Below are 23,994 nucleotides of genomic sequence, written 5' to 3'. Positions count from 1 at the left end.
GAGCCGCATGTCCGGCATGTTTTGGAGGTTTCTCTTCTCCAACTCAGGTGATGCAAATTCTAATCTTGTTAGCTAGCTGTGTGGGAGGGTTTATAATGACCCAGGTGATTGGACTCACCTTAGCTCTCACTGTAGTCTCAATTGAATGCGCCTTATAGTCCAGTGAGCCTTATGTATAAAACTAGGCAAGGCAAGTTTATTTGTAGAGCGCAAATCATACACAAAGCAATTCAGGGTGCTTTACAGAAATGGCAAAGAGACAGGTTGAAAACACACAATTCCAGTTAAAACAAAGAAAAAAACAATGAATGAGTTAGACTATTTTTTTGGGGGTGCGCCTTATGATCAGGAGTACCTTACAGTAATTAAAATAAGGTAATTCTAGAGGGACCAATGACCAAATGCAAGCAATATTTAAACACAGTTTTCCAATTTCCCCAGTTCCTGGCATCTTTGTCTCTTCACCTGTCCTCTTGGGCATGATGTATAGAGAGTAATAGAGGGTAGGGTTACTTTAATTGGATTACTTTCAATTTTTTTGGATGACTCCAATACCAAATATGCTAATAAAAGACAAAAGAAACTAAATAGGAATCAAATGACGACTCACAACACGTGGTAAGATTTCTCTCCTGGCTTTGATCTCCGGCAAAACTAACATAAAATGCCACAGAAACAAAATGAAAAGAAATCCAAACAGCTTACCAACATCATTTTTGCCGTTCCATGGGTTCCGTTACTCCCCAAGCCTGCACAAAATTTAGTCATTTTATTCCTATTTAGTTTCTTTTGTCTTTTATTCGCATATTTGGTATTGGAGTCATCCAAAAGTAACTGAAAGTAATCCAGTTAAAGTAACCCTACCCAACCCTGGTCACATGACAACGCCATACAAACAAATGCCAGCTGCCGTTAGTCACCAGGGAATTATAAATGCAATAGCATTAAAGCACACTTGATTGTTTTTCCTTCATTTAAAGCGTGATCGATCAAGTTTGAGTGCCGAGAAAAAATATTTCTAGCATTGACAAGCACTTTGCAAACCTTGAAAAAAACCCCATCAAACTTCACCCATTATCACAGATTTCAGGTACCCGTACGAACCCCTGTATGGATGAATTAGGACCCCAAAAAAATCGACTGCACAAATAAGTGTTAAATATTAGATGATTAATTACCGATTCACCGACACACACCAGTCACAATTTAGCCCCGATGTTGCTACACTCCACGACACCCTTGGAAAGCAGCTTCTGAATTTCGGCGGTCTGGTAGCCGTACTCCTTCAGGACCTCCACGGTGTGCTCTCCGACAATCAGGCCCGGCTTGGCGGAAACCACGGCGGGAGTGCGGGACAGGAGCGGGGCCGGGCGGGGGCTTTCCTCGCCGTTGGAGTCGATCACGAAAGAAGCCCTTTCTCTATTGTGCGGGTGCGAGCTCACCTGGTCGAAAGACAAGACGGGCGTCACGCAGGCGTCCAGTTCCTGGAATATTTGAGACCATTCCGCTTGCGTCTTGGAGGCGAAACGCTCGGTGAAGATTCGGCGGAGCTCGGGCCATTCCGAAAAGCTCGATTGCAGTGGGATATTGTCTTCGTCTAATTGCAAGCCTTTGTGGGAGGGGAGAATATGTCGAGTCAAGTCATTCTTATTTGTATAGCCCTATTAGAACATCCCCTGATCTGAAACCAACGTGAGGGCAAGGAAAAACTCAAAAAACCTCAACATGAGGAAAATGAAGAAACCTTGAGAAGGGACCGCACATGTGGTAATCCCCCTTTCGGGATTACCAGGCTGCAATGGATCTTGCAATTACAAATAATACAGAGATATTGTCAACAAAAATATAGGTTTCTTTAAGCGAGAAGGATTTCTATTGCACTCCAGTCCTGTAGGTGGCAGTAACTCGATGTGTCATGCATTTCAGGTTATACCGTGCCTTGTGAAAGTATTACCTCTCCCCAATAACTTTTGGACATATTGCCATATTTCCATACCTGTCAAGCTCCACGGCTCCATGCCCTTACAAAATGTTGTATTTTCCCTTACAAAATACAAAACAATCTTACACCATATTTAATTTATTTATGTAGTTTAACATGTTATATTGTACATGTGTTTCGTTATAGCATATATATTGTTAATGAACATTTTGTTGTGAGATCCTGAGTTGCTTGACATGAATGAGGTTTTTTATAAAAAAAAAGTCCAAAAATTAAGTAGCTTGGACTAGAAGGAAAAAAATACATGCCATAAATTAAGTAGAATAATACATTTTCTTATTCAAATTACTCATTCATTTTCTGCATGAAATTATTGTTGATAATATACTAATAGAAGGGATAACCACAAACCTGTCTTTTTTCATTTTCTCATTTTATACTTCCTTTTTTTCTTAACTTCTTTATACAACATCATAATTCGTAATATAATGCATCAAAGCAAGTGAGCCGTTTGAAAGCCGGCTCTCTTTAATGGGTTGAGCCGAAAAAGCCGGTTCTCTTAAAAGAGACGGACTTCCTTTCACTACACAACTACCGCGGAATGATGCATGATGGGAAATCCCCAGGCGCAGACGCATGCGCACAGTAGCATAAAACCGCTCGCTTCGTTTGCAACGAAAAAAAACGATACCGAGATAGAGGCTTCCGCGGCGAACTCGCTTGACTTGATTGATTTGCCGTTTGGTGATAGTCGGTGTTTACCGGGTGTTACCCATCATTGACAAATTTGCGTTTTTCCATACAGATTTTCTCGTACGTCGTACACGTCTTAAAATGCATAATAAACGTACTTTGTACGGCAAAAACGTACAGTTGACAGGTATGTATTTCAGGCTTCAAAGTTATAGATGAAAAACTCACAATGTTTTCCAAGACTCAAGAATCGTGAAAAGAAACGGAATGTATTCAACATTTTATATTGTTCTAACATATAAAAAAAATGAAAATTAGGCGTTGGAAAGACATTGGCTCCATTTGAATGAATACTTTGTACAACCTCCTTTTGGGTATGTCTCGATTAAGATCTAGAAACTGAAATATTTGCCCATTCTTCCTTACAAAACAGCTCAAGTTCCTTAGGGTTTGATGGTTGTGCACATTTTTCAGATCTTACCACGAATGTTCTATAGCACAGGTGTCAAACAGGCGGCCCGCGGGCCAGATCAGGCCCGCTAGGGGATTGAATCCGGCCCGCGAGACAACACTCAGAGAAGCGCAAGAGAAAAACAAGCTGCAAGGTTGAAATATGTCAACTTGATGTTGCCAAAGCCAGGTGCCTCGAACAAAGACACTGTACTAGTATGTATTTCTCTTTCACTCTCTTTCTTTTCCACCCCATTTCTCCCACTCTGTCTCTGTCTCTTTCACTCTCTGTATCTCTCTTTTTCTCTTCCTTTGTTGCTCTTTGTCTCTTTCTCTCTCTGTGTCTTTTAACCTCTTTTGCTCTAACTTCCTTTTCTCTCGTTTCTCTTTCTCTCTTCATACCCTTCCTGCTTTCTTTTCTCTTTTCTCTCCTTCTGTCTTTCTATTTCTCTTGGGATTTCTTTCTTCCTCTCCTTTTCTTTTCCTCCTCTCTCACGACTTTTTATCTTTTGTTTCTCACGCTCTCTCCCTCTTTTTCCTCCCTCTTTCTCTTATTTCTGTCTCTTTTTCTTTCTCTTTAATCGACTAGTCCGGCCCCCGACAGAATGTTTGTTCTATCGTGTGGCCCCCGAGTTAAAATAAGTTTGACACCCCTGTTCTATAGGATTGAGGTCTGGACAATTCCAACACATTCTTTGTTAGTTTTGAACCATTTCTCTTTTATAGATTTTGCTCTTTGTGTAGATTGCTTGTCCTGGTGTAAGGTGAACCTGGACCTTATTCTCGTCAGATTTTCTGCCAGAATCGCCCTGTATTTGGCTCCATCCCATCAACTCTAACTATCTTCCAAGTCCAAGCTAAAGAATGCTGGCCCCACCATGTTTGACAGTGGGGATGGTGTTTTCAGGGTGATGCGCGGTTTTACTCTTATGTTAAACCTAATGCTTTATAAGCCCAAAGAGTTCATTTTTTTCTCATCTGACAAGAGCACCTTGTTATGCTATTTTTGTCTCCCTTGTGGATTCTTACACTCGCAAAACTGGCTTTTTTAAGTTATCCTTTAAGAAACGGCTTTCTTTTTGCCGCCCTTCCAGTGTTCATTTGACCTGTGAAAAGTGATGGGTCCCGGGGACTCGCATGCTCAAAAATCTATGGGTCCCAACAGAGATCTATGGGTCCCCAAAATTTAGTGTTATCGAGGTTGAAATAAATCGGTGACAAATAATATATTTAAATCTATATATTCATTCAGTTTTAATCATCAAATTATGAATTCATTTTCTGCATCAAATTATTGTTGGTAATATACTGATTAAAGGGATAACCACAAACCTGTCTTTTTATCATTTCCTCCTTTTATACTTCCTTTTTTTCTTAACTTCTTTATACAACATCATCATTCGTAATATAATGCATCAAAGCAAGAGAGCCGTTTGAGAGCCGGCTCTCTTGAATGGTTTGAGCCGAAAAAGCCGGTTCTCTAAAAAGAGACGGACTTTTCACTACACAACTCGAGATCGGCGTGTAGACGAAAACTCGAACCGCGAGACCTAAACAACATCTGCCGGATCTGCCTGACGAAAAGTTTGGAGAGCGGTAAATCTTTGTTTAAAAAAAATGTTATCGGGTAATAATGACAATTTTGTGTCAAAAAAGTTGCGTCTCTGGGACGCACGTTGATTTGAGACTATGCGTCCCCAGCAAAAATGATGCGTCCAGGACGCAGGCAAACAAGAAAACTGCCCTTACTTAAAGGGCAGATTTATTCAGAGAACGACTGATAGTTGTCTTATACACAGATTGTACCACCTCAGCTGTGTATGCCTGCAGGTCTTCCAAAGTGATCATTAGCCTCTTGGTTGCTTCTCTGATGAGTTTGTTCCTTGTTTGGGTGGAAAGTTTAGAGGTATTGGTAGGCTTGCAGTGGTTTTATGCTCTCCGTTTTGAAATTTGTCTTCGCACAGAGCGCCGTATCATGTCTTGTTGTATCTTCTTTGAGCTCTACTTTTTTTCCAGTTCTATTACTACAGGTTCTTATGACGGATAAACACATTATGGACATTACAATAAAAGACACTTAGAGTATCATTACGTTGGAATACCATCCTCTAAACTTTTGAGAGCTTTTGAGTGCTTTTAGCATAATTTTCTACACATTTTTTTTCTTTTTCCCCGAATAGATATTGAGTCTATGAGGAAAATTCGAGTGACTCACTTTGCACAGCAGAACGACTTACCCTGAAGCAGTTGCTTGTAAAACTGCGGCTCTAGGGCCCCCACGGCCATGTGCTTGCCATCGGCAGTCTCATACGTGTCGTAGAAAGGAGCGCCGCAATCTAGCACAAATACCGATACTGCGGGACTTCCACAAGAACGAGCTCACATAGGCGGCTCCTTCCACCTGGAATTGGAAAAAAAGCAGTTAAAGTACTTGAAATGACCTATTGAGTACTGTAATCCCTCCTTCATTGCGGTTATTAGGGACCAGAACCCACTGCGATAAGATGAAATTTCTAATGCATTTGGCAGCCTCCGCTTGAAGCAATAGCGGAGCGGGGATAATGGATCGCGTCCGCACATTTTAGGCGTAAAGCACTGGAAAAGAAGAGCCACCACGCATGACACAAATTTGTTCTCTCAGCTTACACAATCAAAAGTAGCCGGCTGGGGATAACGGATCGCAACCAGAACAGTGAGGTTCGGGGCTCTCCAACTCTCTTGTCAATTGCGGATAATGGATCGCGACGGTTCATTTTAGGCGGAAAGCACGCATGACAAAAATGTACTCTTCCGGTCCACTCAACAACAGACGACTAGGGATAATGGATCGCGTCCAAAACAGCGCATTTCATCTTAGGCGGGCCTGAATGGAAAGCTTCAGTTGGCGAAAACGAAAAATAGGGATCTAAAACCCTGCTCTCAGCATTAGTCAACTGGGGATATGGGATCGCGGCCACAAGAGTGCAGTCTACTTTAGACAGGCCACAATAGTATGCTTCAGCAGCCCGAATAGAAAAAAAATGGGATCTGCCAGCCCTTTGCTCTCAGCAATAGTCGACCAGGAATAATGGATCATGGTCGCACAGGTGCTGTTTATTTTAAACAGAAAGCACTCGAAAAAAAGAGCAGTCACAACTGACACAAATTTGCTCTCTTGGCCCCCGCTCTGAACAGTAGTCGACTGGGATAACAGATCGCGGCCAAAATAAATACATTTATTTCAGACGGCAGCCCAAATGAAACAGAAGGGATTTGGTGGCCCCTGCTCTCAGCAAAAGTCAACCGTGGATAATGGATTGCAGCCACAACCGAGCATTTCATTTTAGGCGGCATGCCTGCCGAGAAAAATGATTCTGCTAGTCCCCACTCGCAACAATTTGGGATTGAAGAAAATAGATCACGGCCACAAAGGTGCGGTCGTAAAGCATCACACAAATTTGCTCTCTAGGGCCCCTCACTCAGCAGTAGTCGACTGGGGATAGTGGATAACGACCAAAACAGGGCAATTCATTTTGGACAGGCCAGTCCGGTGCGCCTTACATATAAAAATATATGACAAAATACTTTTTGGCGGGTTGCGCTTTATAATTTGGTGCGTATCATAGTGAGGAAAATACAGGATTTTGTTATTTCAGGAAAGAGAAACGCTCTTAATTTTCTAAAATATAGAAAAAAAAATATTCCTTTAACTAATTCAATGATATAACCCATACATATGTTTTCAGAAGCATTGTCCCTGAGTGCCAAAACGTAAAAGTATGTTTTACTTGTTTTGTTTTAAAAAACAAAACAAAAAAAAAACAATAAAAAGGGTTTGGCGCAGCTTATTGGTAAGTATCAAGCCTCTGGGAAGGATTTCAGTATGATAAATCACCATTAGATGGCAGGAGTGGGTTTGATCAGAACTTTCTCTACACATCGAGGAAACTCAACTTCCAATGTTGCTTCCTGTACCCGGCGATTGAGAGAGTGCAGGGAGCCCAACGTGGTGTGTATGAGTAGTAAAGCAGTGTGGTAAGAGTGACGAAGACACACAGTTAATGCTTCAGTAGGTTTTCTTTCTTTCTAAATAAGCTGACGAAGTCCCTTCGACATTGTCGGGGCAGATGACGTTTCGTGCACGTCTGCAGGAACGCGATCGCCATGGTGACTGAAGTTGTGCTGCAATACAATGTTATTTTCTAAGCAAAGTGTCCAGGAGTTATCACAACTGCTAAAAAAAGGCACAAAGGTGAAAAGTTCTGCTTGAAATGCATCCTTTCACAAAAAGCCATTTTTCTCAAAAGTTTTCCTGGAAACGATTATTTTCAAGAAACTTAAGAATGTTCAACTGTACCAGTGGTCTCCAAACTTGTTTAAGCTAAGAGCTACTTTTTGTAACTAATTAGAGCAAACGGCATATTTCTATAATAGCAACGTAGCAAGATAGCTTGCTAAATAGCAGAAAAAGACAGCTTGATAGCTAGCTAGGAAGATAAACCTAAAAGGGAAGCTATATAGCTAGCTAAAAGAATAAAAATGACAACTGAATCACCAGATTGAAAGCTAACAAAAGCTAGATAGCTATCTTGAAAGGAGGCCAAAATTCAGCTTGATAATTAGCCCAAAAGGATAAAATGTTGCCTAGATAACATGAAAAACATTAAAAAGCTAGCTAGATTGTGAAAAAGCTAGGACGATTGATAGCTGCAAAGCTAGCCACATAGCTAGCTAAAAGAAACAACACATTTTTTTTCTCATTCGCTTAATTAAACGCATAAATTGTAATTAAGTTTGTGTGTTTCCTGTAAAATGAATCAAAAAAATAATTCACGTTTTAATACATGAATGGATTTTCATTATATTCTCCTAATCAATTGCTTAAAAATATTTATCAATACTTAAATAGATTTTTTTGGACCGTGAAGCCCATGAACTGGAATTTATTTGAATTTCTAAAATAACATATTATGTTATGACTATGTTGTTACTATGTTATTACCAGGCTAATTATTGGAACTAGGGTTAAATACTCAGTCAACCACAAAAATGACATATACTAGAAAATCACAATGACCCAGAACTAGTAAGCTATTTTTAGAATAAGTCTGCGGCTACCTCAGCCATCTTTAGGGGGCAGGTACTACATTGGAGACCCCTACCCAATACCGATATAGCTACAGAGCAGAATTTCTGTATGCCTTCAAAAACGAGTCAAAGTGGCAAAAATTGGCTTGCAAAAATTGGCTTGCAACCACTCTTCCCTCGCAGAGAGCTCCGTGTTTAAACCCAGCCAACGAAACACACGCACTTGAATCATGACGGCTCCTCGAGCGACAACATCTCGTTCTTTCCAGCCAGCGTGGACAGACGAATGAGGCTTTGTGCCAAAAATGACCGTGCTGTTTTGTGCATTGTGCCTCGAGAGCGTTGTACCTCGCACGGCAAGTGTTAAACGTCATTACGAAACGAAACACGAACATGAATTCAAGGCGGAGACATGAAAACGCGCTGTGTCCAGGTACGGCAAACAAACACAGACCTTGAAAACCTTTGTGACCGCTAAAAACACCACCACTGAAGCACGCTATCACATTGCTCACTGCATAGCAAATCACAGAAAACCATTTACTGATGGCTAACAATTTTAAGAAGCCTGTGTGTGCGTGTGTGTGCGTGTGTGTGCGCGCGCGTGCCTTCTGCTTTGCTGCTGTTATTTCAAGTTTTGATTTTGATTTTCTGCAACAATATATCATTGATGAATGGTATGGTAGCTGTCCATAGCACTTGTTTTTTGATTGTAGTTCATTGTTAATGAAGAATGGTTGATTCCGGTTCATTCTTGTGGCAAAAAGTTGAAGTCATGGATGTCTACAGGCCTTTCCACTTGTTATTCACATTCATTTTTTAGTTGATTGATGAACAAGAATAGTGGAAGATAAATTGGTCAGTTATACCAGTGTTTTTCAACCAGTGTGCCGTGAGACCTTGTCTAGTGTGCCGCTGGGATTTGCCCAATTTTATCCTTCCAAAAAATCAGGCCATTATTCAGTATTTTTGCACTCTTCAGACGAGGAACTGTAATAATCATCCATATCAGTAGGTGGCAGTAGATTTTTAGATACTTTTTATGTACTAATTATCTGCTCATGAGGTAGCAAACGACATTTAAAAACTTGTGTCACAAAGCGGTTTAAGATTGCACTGTAAAAAATGAAAACAAAATGAAGCACATCACTTTTTTAAGTATTATTTTCTTCTTTTTATGTACTAATTATCTGCTTATGAGGTAGTACAGTGAAATATTTGACATAACTTGACATTTTCAAACATTTTCGACAGACGGTGTGCCTCTGAACTTTTTTATAAATAAAAGTGTACCTTGGTTCAAAAAGGGTTAAAAAACACTGAGTTATACGATTTTAATGTCTATCCATGTTGTATATTTGGTGTAAAATGACAGCTCTGTTAGATATTCAAAAAATGTTGTGCGAGTCATTGATCTTGGTGTGGCACACTGATTTACGAGGACATTTGAAAGTGGCACTCCACACCAAAAAGGTTGCTGACCCCTGGTCTAAATTATATACCGTAAATTCCGGACTATAGAGCGCACCTGATTATAAGCCGCACCCAACACATTTTAAGAGGAAAATCGATTTCGTACATACACAAGCCGCACCTGTATATAAGCCGCATGCGCCCACATTAAAGAATGTAACAAAAACACAAAATTAACCCAAACCCGACTTTAAGTTCCGCGATTGAAACTCAATATCCTTCATTAAAGAACACAGTCCAAAAATCACAGCCGGCAAAATGAACGGAAAATGATACCGGTACTTAAGGTTTGATGCAGACCTGCAGAGTCCGGGTCCGGTTGAAAGTAACCCAAGGAAAAAAGTGTATATTTCCAAAGGTAAAGGTGGGAAAAATATATATCCACTATTGTCCGCCGCATCCACAAACAGGTCTGTCTGTTCCTCACCTTTACCCTACTTCCCGTCACCCCCCGTTTGTTCCGCCCCTCCTTTTTCATTCGCCCGTGCAAAACATTTCAGAATAAACGTCTAAAATAAATACAAATAAATACATTACAAAAATATACAGTTGCAAATACATACTATACATGGGTTACACATATTTACAAAGAAAGACGGTACACCAAGAGTTTTCAAAGCTTTAATAACAATAATATAACTTTCATCCAAAACTGTGCCTGTGACAGGGCAGTTAATGGTAGCAACACGCTAGCAACACAGTAAACGGGTCTGGTAAAAAAAAAAAACATACCGTACTTGTAAAAATCACGGTAAACCGTCCTCATCTCCCTCCTTAGAACTGAAGCCATCAAATCGTTTTCCTCAGTGTCGGAAAGAGACTTTGTCATATAGACGTCGTCCCACGCTCCCTTATTCCAAAACATGCTAGCAACACGCTCGCAACACAGCAAACGGGTCTGGTAAAGTTTACGTGCAGTAGCTCTGTTTCCTTCTTTATCGGACTGCTCTATTTCTTTTAGCTTGAAAGCTGCGTCATGTGCCTTTCTTTTTGCATGATGAGGGCATGTTTACGCTAATTTAATTTATGCACAAGCCAAGAAGTTGCAGTCTTCCTCGGCGCATATATTCCACCGGTCTAAATCTTACCTTTTGTACCCGAGCGCCGCTGGCGGCCGTTAGAAAAATGACATAAATTGGCCGCATCACTGAATAAGCCGCAGGGTTGAAAGTTTGGGAAAATAGTAGCGGCTTATAGTCCGGAATTTACGGTAACTGGAAGCCAAAGGAACAAAATCTTTTCACAGTGAGCAAAGTGCATGATTAATGTGTGCAGAACCATTTTGTACATGCTGTTTGAACTCTCCTTTCTTACCATGCTGGAGTCGATGACTTGCCCTTGACCCGACCTGCTCCGTTCCAGCAACGCCATGACGATGCCGAGGGTGCAAGTGAGCCCGCCCCCTGCAAAATCCGCAAGCAGATTCAGCGGCGTGTACGGGTTCTCGTTGGTGCGACCCAGACGGGATAAGACCCCTGAGAAGAGATAAGATATGGATATTAATAATGGATTACTCGGAGCAGAGGTGGGCAAGTATTTGAAGTCAGGGACTGCATTCGGTTCGATCCTGGAGAACCATCAAATGTTTGCATTCATAAGTATATAGAATAGAATAGAATAGAATATACCTTTATTGTCATTATTACAAAATGGGTTGAACATATTGTGACGACGAAATTGGACGTGGCACTTCAGTTTCACATTTTACAGTGAAGATAGAAGAGAACAAAGAAGATAAAGGAACAAAGAAGATGTTTGTATTGTCCTTGTTGCAGGCTTTGTTTTTCTCCAGAGTGGGGTGTATGAGGGGGTGAGGGACAGACAGAGATGGCCGGATCCAGCTAGGTGAGGGGAAGGGCGAAGCTCTGTACGCATGTTTGGTGTTACTGTACACACGGTCCATTGTTTTTTCCCCTGGTTGCAAGGTCCACAAATTGAATGAATTTGGGAAGTACAGTCTTTAAGCATGCCTGATTAAAGTCGCCGCGACGATAAAAGCTCCGTCGGGGTGTGCAAGCTGCTGTTTTTGATAGCAGCGGCCAGGAGATTTAGCGCTATGCTAACTTTAGCATCCGGTGGAACGTAAGGTTATATTTTTTGCCATTTGTTTTTAACCTAGATTCGTTTCGTCAAATTGGCTTTGAAACGCTCACAATTAAAGCAAAATAATATAGAAGTCCTTGTTTAAAGCATTAGATTTCATATATGCAGTAGCTTTGTGGTATTACTGTAGTTGTTTTTCTGCAGTAATATTTTTGTTGCGAGTACCCATCGTAAATCGGCTTGAACAACCTTCATTACGTACGCTCAAGTCTTTTTTCAGGGTTCGTGCGGGTGCTTGAAATCCACGGAAATGCTTAAATATTAAGGTTGTGCACCATTTTTCTTCTTCATTCTTTTTATTTATTTATTTTTTTAAATTTATTTTGCCCAGCCTTTCACTTTTTTTTTTTTTTTTTCCCCCTTTTGACCATTGGCAGCAAGATTGTCGACAATCATGTATGCTCCCTCTTGGTGAGCTTCATGCCGTTTAAAATACTTATAAAACAAGTTTTTAAAAAAGCAAGTTCGCATGATAGTTTATGTATTTGATTCGATCTGCAACCTCAGTGGAATCTTTTTTAAATCCAAGCTTAAAACACACTTTAATTCTATAGCATAATAGTCCGTAGTTTGTAATAGTCTCTGATCTGTGCGGCCCTTTGAGACTCTTTGTGATTAAGGGCTATACAAATAAACCTGACTTGACTTGTTGTGTTTTCAAGGACTGAAAAGTGCTTCAATTTTGTGTAAAGTGCTTGTAACTGCTTGAAATTCTTGCATTTTTTTTTCTCAACTAGTCTACTTAAAAATGATGCCGACCCTGCTCTCTGGTGGCGTTTGTTCATTCCAAGTAATGAATGGCAGCTGACATTAGTTTGTATGGCATTGTCCTATGTTGCTTCATTGCTCCCAACAGGATAGGTGCGTGCTACACCTAAACATGGCACTATGAAATGTGTATTCATGTAATATTTACGTATCAATTATGGACATTTATTATGGACCATGCAAAATAGTAAGGTAATGTTTCCCAGTGGTAGATGTCGCTGTGTTGTGTTGTGCAACCGAAAACGAGTACTACGGAGGCTCAAAGAACAGTTTTTCTCCTTATTCTTTGCTTAGCCTTTTGCAGCACAGTCCCTTCTCAAGGTGTCTTCATTTTCCTCATGCTGAGGTTTTTGAGTTTTGCCTTGCCCTCATGTAGCTTTTAGATCAGGGGATGGTGTCATAATAGTCTGTGGCCTGTGCAGACCTTTGAGACTCCCTGATTAAGGGCTCTACTTTATATGACTTGACTTATAGTATTTACATGGTAGAATCTTTGAAGTATTTAAGTCCATAATGGAATTTTTGAGGCATGTTTGTAGTATTACTGTAGTTTTTCTAATGTTTCTCCGCTAATATTTCTTAAGTAGTATTTCTGTCATAATAGTATGACTCTTAATAAACCCACAATGTATTGTGTTAATATAATCTAATTTATCCTACGACGGTATATTTAAAATGTATTTAATGATTAAATCCTTTTGATCGTTAGGATCAAGAAAATGTGATATACAGCTATTTACGGTTCACCTAGTTTTATGCTTTTTGGCGATCGTGAACGGGCTAACTAGTTTTTTATTATTAAATATCAGAAAAATTTGCTCTCTGTATCGTCTCTTGCAAATTTAATGCCATTTTTATGTCTTTTTTTCCTGGTGCAAAATGTGAATAAATCATCAGAGTCCAGGTCCGTACATGTGAGCGATCTCAATAATCAATAATACATTCTAGCATCAAAGTGCTTTTGTAAATGTGAACACAGGTATGAAGGAAAGTCTTTTTCCACACAGGATATATTATCAAAAAACCATGAAGGGCTTAAAAAGGAGCAGGATGTTCTCATTCGATTGATTTGTACTTCCACGTTTTATATTTAACGACAGTTAGTCGCATGTTACAATTTAAGCTGAGTGAAGATAGAGTGCACATTGGTCACACATAGTAGAGTTTTTTTTCTTATTCATTTATTTTTAGGCGCTTTATTTCTCCGCCTTGTGTACCTTTGCTTTGTCAGAACATATACATGGACCAACAAGAAGTAAATTGACTTCGAAAGTGGATACCATAAATGTAGACACAAATTCGGATTTTTGAGAACGACCGATGTACAGAAAAGTAACCCGAGACTTCAAAGACATTAAAGCAACTCCAACACGGTCAACGACACCAAGTACCGTAATATTCAAACCATAAGCCGCAACGTTTTTAGCAACTTTTACTTACCGTATTTTCCGCACTATAAGGCGCACCGGGTTATAGGGCGCACCCCGAAAAAATAGTTTTTGGTCCTATATTTGACATACATAAGACGCACCGGATTATAAGGCGCTACAATGGGAACGTCGACAAAACAGTCAGATAGTTCAGTCCAACTTATTACCCCCTTAATATTCCCAAAGCTTGCAAAGAAGCAAATACGTGTCGAGAACACGTGCGGATGCGGTGTCCGTACGATGTCACTCAAATGCATCGTTCCAAATATCATTCGGAAGGTTAAAGTCTTGGGATTCAAGAAACGCCAACCATTCCTTAGTTTCTATTTTCTCTTTCGCTCGCAACTTTACTGTGCATATGACAATAAACACTTGGAATTGAGTTTAATTTAAAAATAGACACTCCATTCCATCCATTATCTGCACCGCTTATCACAGAAACATCGAGTTCAGTCTGAAACAAGATACAGGGAAAATATATAGCCGGAGTAGCTCACCGAAGTCATCGTGTTCAATAATAATGTGCAACCGTGGTCCTCTTATATCCGTGAGTGTAGTAAATCCAGGAGAGTAAAATATTTACAAATACAGAATAGTAAAAAATGCTTTTCTATGCCGTCAACACAACGTGTGATTCACATTAATCTTTTTCGGCTAATTGCAGGCTTTGTTTTGCCGCTTTAGACTATGCCAGCCTGTAAATGATAAAAATGATCCGCCTCCTTTACCTCCGAATAACTTTAGCCAATAGTGATCGATTCAAATGATGATTCACACATTGGTTAGCCAATGAAACACTGGTAAATAAATCCCAGCATACACCGCAGACTTACTTGGCGTTCGGGGGAAAATCGAGTCGGCGGCTGCTGCATTAGTTGCAAGACTTTGCGACTTAATATTGATCCATAAATAAGGCGCACTGTATTATAAGGCGCATGGTCAGCTTTTGAAAAAAAATGAAGGCTTTTAGGTGCGCCTTATAGTGCGGAAAATACGGTACTTAACGGTGTGGCAAATTTATACAATTTTTGTAACGGCCACCAGGGGTGCCCGTCGTAGTAAGAGTGAGACACGTGGAATATCTTTGTCGAGGAAAACGCATAAATAAAACTAGCATGAACAGACCCTCATCATGTTTACGATCTCAATCGGAAGCGAAGGGGTAACTTTTTATATTTGGAATCATTTTGCGAGTCGGTTTATCTGTAAACGGTAATAATGTGGAGGAACCAACGGATTACAAAAAGCAACGCCCAACAAAACTGGAATATTTGAGGCAGATTATTATTTATCTGACGACATTTTCTGTTTTAGAATAAATATTTTACACATTGGCAGCACGGCGGGGCAGTGGTTAGCGCGTGTGCGGCACAGTTCTAAAGTCTTGGGAACCTCCTGTGTGGGTTCAAATCCAGCTACCAGTGCGGAGTTTGTATGTTCTCCCCGTGCTTGCGTGGGTTTCTTCCGGGCACTCCGGTTTCCTCCCACATTCCAAAGACATGCATTTCAGGTGGATTGGACGGTCCAAATTGTCCCTAGGTGTGAATGAGCAAGCGAGTTGTCTGTCCCTGTGTGCCCTGCGACTGGCTGGCAACCAGTTCAGGGTGTCCCCTGCCCACTGCCCGATGATTGCTGGTATGGGCTCCAGCACCCCCGCGACCTTACTGAAGATAAGCGGTGCAGCTAATGAGATGAGATTTTACACAGTTGGGGTCTACGGATTCACCTTGATGTAACAAAGTCATTTTCACGAACATTCGAAGCAGTTAAAGATGGCCAGGGGGCATAACGGTGAGTTATGCCAGCTTTAAGTTTTCGGGGTATCTTGAATCCCAAGAGTTTAAGCTTTCCAATGATTTCAGGCACTGGTTTCGAACACGTATTTGTTTATCAAAAGTCCGTCGGCTCACCTGTGGGCTGTCGGAACGTTAATGGGTTAAGTACAGTATATTATTAAAACCCTTTCTGTGTGCCGTCTTTCTATGTCAACAATGTGAGCCGATGCGGCTTTTAGTCAGGTATGTACAAAATGTTTTTTCACTTTAAAAATGGACTGGGTGTCACAATCCTGTCAGTTGCCCGCTGATTGCCCATTACCTGCGCTCACTCCTTCAGCCCCAGCTGCCACTCGTTTCTTAATTATCCCTCTCCCTATTTAAGCGCTTCCTTTTCGGTCACTCTTTGTCAGGCCGTCAGTGGACCTCAGCACACTCAAGGAAAGCACTTTTGACTCTGGCTCCAGTTTCGATTCCAACCTGTTCCTGCATCCTGCGACCTGCTTGCCCACCTCGTCTTCCTGCCTGATTCCTTCCCCTGATTCTTGCCATCGATCCCCTATCCCTAACTTCCCGATCGTCTCCGGTTCCCTGACTTGCTTCTTAGCCATGACCACGCATCGTTCTCCTATCCCGGCTACCCCACTTGTTCCGATCCACGACCATGCTTCGTTCTCCTGTCCCGACTACCCGTATCCTGCCTGATTCATTTTCCTGTATCGATCCCAGAACCCTGGCTTCCCGCTCGTCCCTGGCTACCTCACTTGTTGCGATCTATGACCACGCTTTGTTCCTCTGCCTCTGGCTTCCCGATCGTCTCCGGTTCCCTAACTAGCTTCAATCCCCGACCACGCTTTGTTCCTCTGTCCCGGCTGCCCACTTGTTTCGATCAACGACCACGCTTCGTTCTTCTGTCCCGGCTACCCGACTTGTTCCGATCCAAGACCACGGTCCATTCTCCTGTCCCAGCTACCCGACTTGCTCAGATACACGATCACGCTCTGCTCTCTGGCGGTCCGAAAACGTGAAAGAAAGATAACGCAGGACGTGGAATCCCACATCGATGGAACAATATTGCCACATTTCAGGCTTCAAACTTCAAGTTAAGAAACTGAAAATATTTACCACGAATCAACAACACGAGACACAATCGTGAAGTGGTACCAAATCGTTTCGTTTTACAACGAAAAATCTGAAAACTCGGTGTTGCGAAAATATTGGCTTCTTGCTCTCTCAGCTCAGCCAAATGATTGCGGAAGTTCCCCGATGACTTCTGAATGATCCAATGTCGACCTAAATGACTAACAATGACAAACAAAGTGCATTGGTGCTTCAGGGCAACGGCTTCTAAACATAAAGAAAAATCTACAATGGAATGGTTTAAAACCAACAATATAAAGATGGCCGATAAAGTCCATTCTTCAATCCCATTAAGCATTTGTGCACCAATGATCACCATCAAACCTTAAGGAACTTGAGCTGTTTTGTATGGAAGAATGGGCAAGAAAACTCAGTTTTAAGATGTGCAAAACCTTTAGAGAAATACCCCAAAAGACTCATCTCTGTGATCGTAGCCAAAGAAGGTTGTACAAAGTATTAAATTTAAAAATAAATTGGGAGTTTGAAGGCTGAAACATGGCAATATGTAATAAACTTCCTGGGGCCAATACTTTTATGAGGCATTGTGCCTGAGAGGAAACAGGTGATTTCTGGTGTGTTTGTACCTGACATGGAAACATAGTTAATGTCATGTCCGGCCGACATGGAGAACATTCCACTTTGTCCATATCCCGTAAGGCGGGCGTAGACCAGACGAGGATTTTCCTTGAGAAGTTCCTCGGGCCCAAGACCAAGCTTCTCCATCACACCTAAAACACAGAAATAAATGACTTAAGTTAACCCCAAGAACCTTACAATTTCACTTCATGGTGTGGAATGAGTTTTTGGGCCTCTCTTTAAAGCATTTTCCCAGAACAGAGCTCATGTAAATGAAGTGTTATGTCTCTTGAGATGCCTGTCTGCTATTAGTCAATACCGTATAAAATGTTGTTCTGCTATTGTTTTTTGTGACTGCACCATGAAAACCCCAATATGCTATTGGCTGAAGTACCTCAAACAATACCTTTTTAGGTGCGCCTTATAGTCCGGAAAATATGGTACATTTTTCTCTCCATGAATGTTTATTCATACCTTTATGTCATGTTTTTTCAATTGCCCTCACCTGCGTTCACTCTTTCAGCCCCAGCTGCCACTCGTTCCCTAATAAGTCCCCCTCCTATTTAAGCACGTCATTCTTGTTCACTCCTCGTCAGTCCGTCAGTGAACCTCTGCACATGCAAGGCAAGCATTTTTGACTCCGTCTCCCGTTCCGTTCCCGTATCCTGCTCGATCACATCCTGTTTCCTGTATCCACGATCCAATCTCCGTTCTCCTGTTCCAGCTACTCGTATCCTGCCTGATATAGTTTCCTATATCAATCCCCGATCCAAGCTCCGTTCTCCTGTTCCGGCTACCCGTATCCTGCCTGATTCAGTTTCCTGTATCGATCCCTGGCTTCCCCCTCGTCCCCGGCTACCCGACTTGTTCCGATCTCTGACCACGCTCCGTCTCCCGTCCCAGGCTGCCCGACTTGCTTCCGATCTTTGACCACACTCCGTTCTCCCGTCCCGGCTGCCCGACTAGTTCCGATCTCTGACCATGCTTCGTTCGTGAGGGCTTCCCGCTCCTTCTGCCCAGTGAGCACCAGATCACTGTCTCTTTCCTCTTGCCCTGACTTCCCGGATATCTTAATAAAGCATTGTGTGAAACGTTACGCATTTGGGTCCCCTTCTTGTACCGGTTGTGACAATTTAATCATATACACATATATTACACATGAATAGTACTTAGCAGAGGGCAGCACGGCGGCGCAGTGGTTAGCGCATGTGCGGCACAGTTCAAGTCTTGGGAACCTCCTGCGTGGGTTCAAATCCAGCTCCAGACTTCCTGTGAGAAGTTTGTATGTTCTCCCCGTGCTTGCGTGGGTTTCCTCCGGGCACTCCGGTTTCCTCCCACATTCCAAAAACATGCGTTTCAGGTGAATTGGCCGGTCCAAATTGGGGCAGTAGCTCAGGAGGTAGAGCAATCGTTTTAGGATTAAGGGATCCCAGTTCGAATCCCGGCTTGTCCGTGTTACATGCCGAAGTGTCCTTGGGTAAGACACTGAACCCCCAATACCCCCAATAAGCAGGTTAGCGCCTTACATGGCTGCACAGATCACGGCCGCTATTGGGAAATGTGAAGCACAATGTAAAGCGCTTTGGGAAGTCATTGACTTGAAAAGCGCTATATAAATGCAGATCATTTCATTCATTTCATTTCATTTCATTTCATTTCCCTAGGTGTGAATGAGCGAGTGAGTTCTCAGTCCCTGTGTGCCCTGCGATTGGCTGGCAACCAGTTCAGGGTGTCCCCTGCCCACTGCCCGATGATTGCTGGGATGGGCTCCAGCGCCCCTGCGACCCTACTGAGGATAGGCGGTGTAGCTAATGAGATGAGATGAGATGAGTACTTAGCAGTGTTTCCCATTCCATAGGAAAATTCCGGCCGGACACTTGTACTATTCAAAAATAGGATAATATTTTTAGATAGACCTTATTTAACGGTTTGTAACGCGCACTTGTGTATAAAGCGCACCCCTAATTTTACTTTTCTCGGCTTAGACTTAACTGTTGGATGCAACAGGACCCCGGTGGTATAGATGACATCCGAAAGGGCAGTCTATTTGATCTCATCATCGCACTCCTGGGTACCGTGGATTCAGACCAAATTACCATAAGTTTATACAACGATTTTACATTACGAACCCCACCTTCATGTCATATCCCGGGGGTCTAAGGTCATATAATCTTCCTTGATAATGGAAAATTATCAAAAATCATCGTACCTTTACGGAAGGGCTCCAGGAGGACATCCGATTGGAGGCAGAGCCTCTTGAGCAAGGCCACGCCCTCCGGGGTCTTCAAGTTGATGGCCACGGAGCGTTTTCCGCGGGTGAGCGTGTCGGTGGGAGTTCCGACTTTGGTGCGGTCCACGCGGATGACTTTGGCGCCGAAATCGGCCAAAATCATGCCGCAAAACGGCGCCGGGGCAAGGCCCGCCAGTTCCAACACAGAAATACCGGCCAGTGCCATATTGAATAACACCTGCATGCGAAAATTGTAAATTGATGTCAGTTTTTTTTGTACAGGATCAACAAATCAAAGACACAAACACGTTTCCATCCAAACTAAGTGCATGTTGTTATATGTGATACATCCTCGTTAATGAGTAAAGAACATTCGAGTTACGAACAACGGTACATACCATCATAACTTTCGGGATGTTGAAAAATATCCCAACATTGCTGTAAGTTAGATTTTGTATTGTGTGCACCTTTATCCGAGTAAAGGACAGTGCTGTAGTGCTTCTCTCTGCCACTACCAGCATGTGGCGCTGTGAGAGGTCACCCAGCATCCACCCTGAATAAGAAACCCGGCTTCTACTTCCTGGTTTGTGTGTATACACACTGCACTGTATCTCTAGCACGCTAAAAACGTTGACATTTTTAATGTTTAATATCTCATGCATCCATTCTATATGGTTGGTGTAAAGTGAAAAGAAGAGGCGAGCAGTTTCTTTTGAAATGAAAGTGGAATAAGAAAGCTCGATGCGGTTGAGAAAATGGTCGGAACGCTTTTTTTCGGCCACTTTTTACCACGGAGGAGGAAGTTGCCTAACTCTTCCAAAGGTAAGTTATAATTAACTTGATTTATCTTACTTTATAGTCCAGTTTATTTGTATAGCCCTTAATCACAAGCAGTCTCAAAGGGCTTCACAGACCACAGAATGTCAATGCCTAATGTGTAACTTTGTTTTTAAGGACTATGCTTTATCATTCAGCCTGCTTTGTAATATTATAGAGAATATTATTTTATTAAACGTTTGTTTTCTCAGTTTCAAAACAATACATGTAACTTATTCAAGCCTTAAACATACCGTATTTTCCGCACTATAAGGCGCACATAAAATCGGACATTTTTTAAAAAAAAGCTGACTATGCGCCTTATAATCCGGTGCGCCTTATATATGGATCAATATTGAATTACAAGGTCTCGCAACTTACGGTAAGCAGCCACCGACTCCATTTTTCGCGTAGAAGAAGAAGTGCGCTGTGCATACTGGGAAATATTAAACAACAATTCTCTTTTATTTGTGCGTTTGTATAAAGACCCTGAAATGGCTCCTATTAAGAGACACGCTTACAACGCAAAGTTTAAACTCAAGGCGATCAGTCACGCAGTAGAACACGGGAATAGAGCAGTAGCGAGAGAATTCAACATTAATGAATCGAACACGAGAGTGGCTCGAGCCGGCAGAATTAAGAGTCCCCCTAGGAACTCGCTAACTGAACAATGGTTCCATGGGTGAATTATGTAAAACCCACTACAACGTTTAACATTTTACAGTTATTATGTTATAGCTTTACTGTTATTGTTTTGCACTTGTTGTTTTTGCACATTACGAGTGTCACTATATTGCGATTGCACTAACGTTTAATTTACCATAACAGTATCAGACGTTTTTTTGCGTGTTGACTAAATGGAGGAAAAGTAAAATGTTATGCCTTGCTGTTGTTCAAAGATGTTAAAGATGTGTCAGGAAAATGCTTTACCTCCGAGAAAATAATAAAACGGCTGTTTATTCATTTTGGGAGTGAATGGAGTTGTGGAAAGCTTGTTTGTTATCTATTAATAAAATTTGACTGACCTATCTGACTGTTTTGTTGACATTCCCTTTAGCGCGGCACCATCTAACGGTTGCATAACGTAACTACATCCTCTACTGTAGCCAAGTCAAGTTAAGTCACATTTATTTATGACGCCCTTAATCACAAAAATGTCTCAAAGGCACAGGATTACAATTACAAAATTGCACAATTACCTGATCTTAAACCAGCATGCACTTATAGCGCCTTATAATGGGGTGCGCCTTATGTATGGAAAAAGTTTAAAAATGCATAATTCATTGAAGGTGCGCCTTCTAACACGGTGCGCCTTATAGTGCGGAAAATACGGTACTTAAATAAACCTTAAACATACACAATGTAGCACTGAAGCAATTTACAAAGAATTTCAACTCACGAACGATCGTCCGGAACCTAATCCATTCGTACAATCAGATTTTTATTCCTTCACCCCCTTTGCATCCATCCACGACTCCACTGTACCACCTCAAGTCACATCACACCAAAGGTGAATCAAATTTCCTTTTTCCTTTTTATTTATTTTCATGCTGTTGACTCATATATCTATACATACAAGTACAATCATTATGATGGATCATTTTGTTAATAATGATTAATATGCATGTATATTTTTTATGTTTTACAGGGGTTTAGAACGCACTAGCTTATTAGCACAAGTTTGTATGCGGCAATTTCATTTTGCAATCCCTAACTCAGAACGGGGATCAACTGAACTGTCATTACATTGAATTTATTGAATCTTTTATTACCTGTTATAGTAAGTTTTCATTTTTATTTCTTTAAATCAAAGCAGTCCTGCTTTACTTGATTAAAAAATGCACTATAAATACATATTTCTTATAGTATCAGATCAGTTTTTGAGATTTGCGTTCATATAAAATCAAATTGTGATAGGAATGGTTTCTGGTTTGGTTTGAACAAATTTATTGACACTAAAAACAGAAAACAATCATGACAATCTCAACAGCAATTAAGCACATTCACAATATTATATTCCAATATTACGCTTTTAACAGCAAACACAAAGTGAGGTTTGAACAACCCTTCTCGAAAATCAAACATATTCACAATTTCATTATATAACATCTTTGTTAGTGTCAATAGATCCGTCCAGGCCAAAGTCGATTGTCCTCGGTCTGAACAAATCCACTGACACCAACAGCAGCAAAACACAGCCATCAAGCATATTCACATTTTTTTTATATTTGACAATATGACGTGACGATATGACGTTTTAACATTTTTTCCTGACATTTTCAACATCAATGAAACAATTTCAGAGTTATTTTCTTTTAACAGTAGTTAACCAGCGTGTAAAAGGCAATACTATTGTGCAAGGGCATAGCTCTGCCGTTTCATTTCACAATAATCCGCGGTTCTTTGAACGCACCATGATTCAAAACATACTAGCTACTTAGGACTAATGTTGAACTAGTGTAGTCCAAAGTTCATATGACGTTATTATTCAGGACACACGTCGCCCGACGTTCCAATAAAACTCGTCCAACAAAACCCGCTAAAATATCCGACATAATAAAGCTTTTCGTGTTCTGACAAAGGAAATATAAAATGACAAGTCTGGCTCACCTGCACTTTGTTGCCCCCGTGGACACTTGAAGGCTAGCGAGGTTGCGCGCGCAGATGGTATAGATCACGTGACTGCAAAACTCGTTGAAACTGATATCAGGCAGTACGTGTTAGTCACGTGATTTTAAAACCAAACCAAAACGTATGCTAATATCGTACACTCTTTTTGAAAGTACTGTAAATAAACAAACGATCACTTAGTTAGTTCCATTATACGTTTCCATTCGATTTTTTTGTACAAATGCATGCATTAAAGAATATATTTCCGGAGAACGTGTGTTAGTACCCGCCTCGTTATGTCTTTACGGCCTACGCTGATGCACAAAACAAGTGCTGCGCATCAGTTTATATGATTTCAAGGCTTTCTGGGAGATTCTTTTTAAACAAAATTAAAATAAATATTTGAGCACTTCTGTTGGATAAGTACTACTTTTTAAGATTATTTAATTGTTTTTGTGCTTTTAAAAATGTTTAATAAAAAAAGTTGTCAGAATTTGTTGTACAGTATTATAATGTAGTGAACATTTGCAGCAAGATTGCATGTAACACTACAAGAAAAACATGTTTTTAAAATATTTTCGTAGTAGCATTTATGTAATATTTTTGTAGAGTTTCTGGAGTATTTATGGAGTATTTTTGCAGTATTTCACTACTAGTATTTTGTAGCCATTTTCAGTAGTATGTTTGTAGTATTTCTGTGGTAGTTATTCTATAGTAGTATTTGGGTATTATAGTATTGCTGTAGTAGTGTTTTATAGTATCATTTTCATTTCATTTCATATTCTTGTAGTAGTAGTGGTGTAGTATTTCTGTAGTATTATTATAGTATTTACGCAGCAGTATTTTTTGTAGCATTTCTGTAGTATTTTTATAGTAGTATTTTTGTATTATTTATGTATTTTGGGGAGTATTTCCATTGGA

At 40.9% G+C, this 23,994-nt stretch overlaps 1 protein-coding gene across 1 annotated transcript; it reads right to left on the bottom strand.

Moving 5' to 3' along the window:
- Window positions 1–163: 163 nt before the first annotated feature.
- amacr (alpha-methylacyl-CoA racemase) lies at window positions 164–23,158 on the bottom strand. The gene is given in 7 exon segments (XM_088319952.1): window positions 164–1,609; window positions 5,323–5,429; window positions 5,431–5,486; window positions 10,940–11,100; window positions 17,426–17,569; window positions 19,627–19,885; window positions 23,074–23,158. Coding segments are annotated over 6 exon segments (1,125 nt in total). The 5' UTR covers window positions 19,874–19,885; window positions 23,074–23,158; the 3' UTR covers window positions 164–1,199.
- Between the last annotated feature and the right edge of the window lie 836 nt (window positions 23,159–23,994).

This window comes from Urocampus carinirostris, chromosome 16 (genome assembly GCF_059441175.1).
Source record: "Urocampus carinirostris isolate Australia breed hairy pipefish chromosome 16, RoL_Ucar_1.0, whole genome shotgun sequence".
In the NCBI taxonomy this organism is placed as follows: Eukaryota; Metazoa; Chordata; class Actinopteri; order Syngnathiformes; family Syngnathidae; genus Urocampus; species Urocampus carinirostris.
This window is presented reverse-complemented; position numbering and strand designations above follow the sequence as displayed.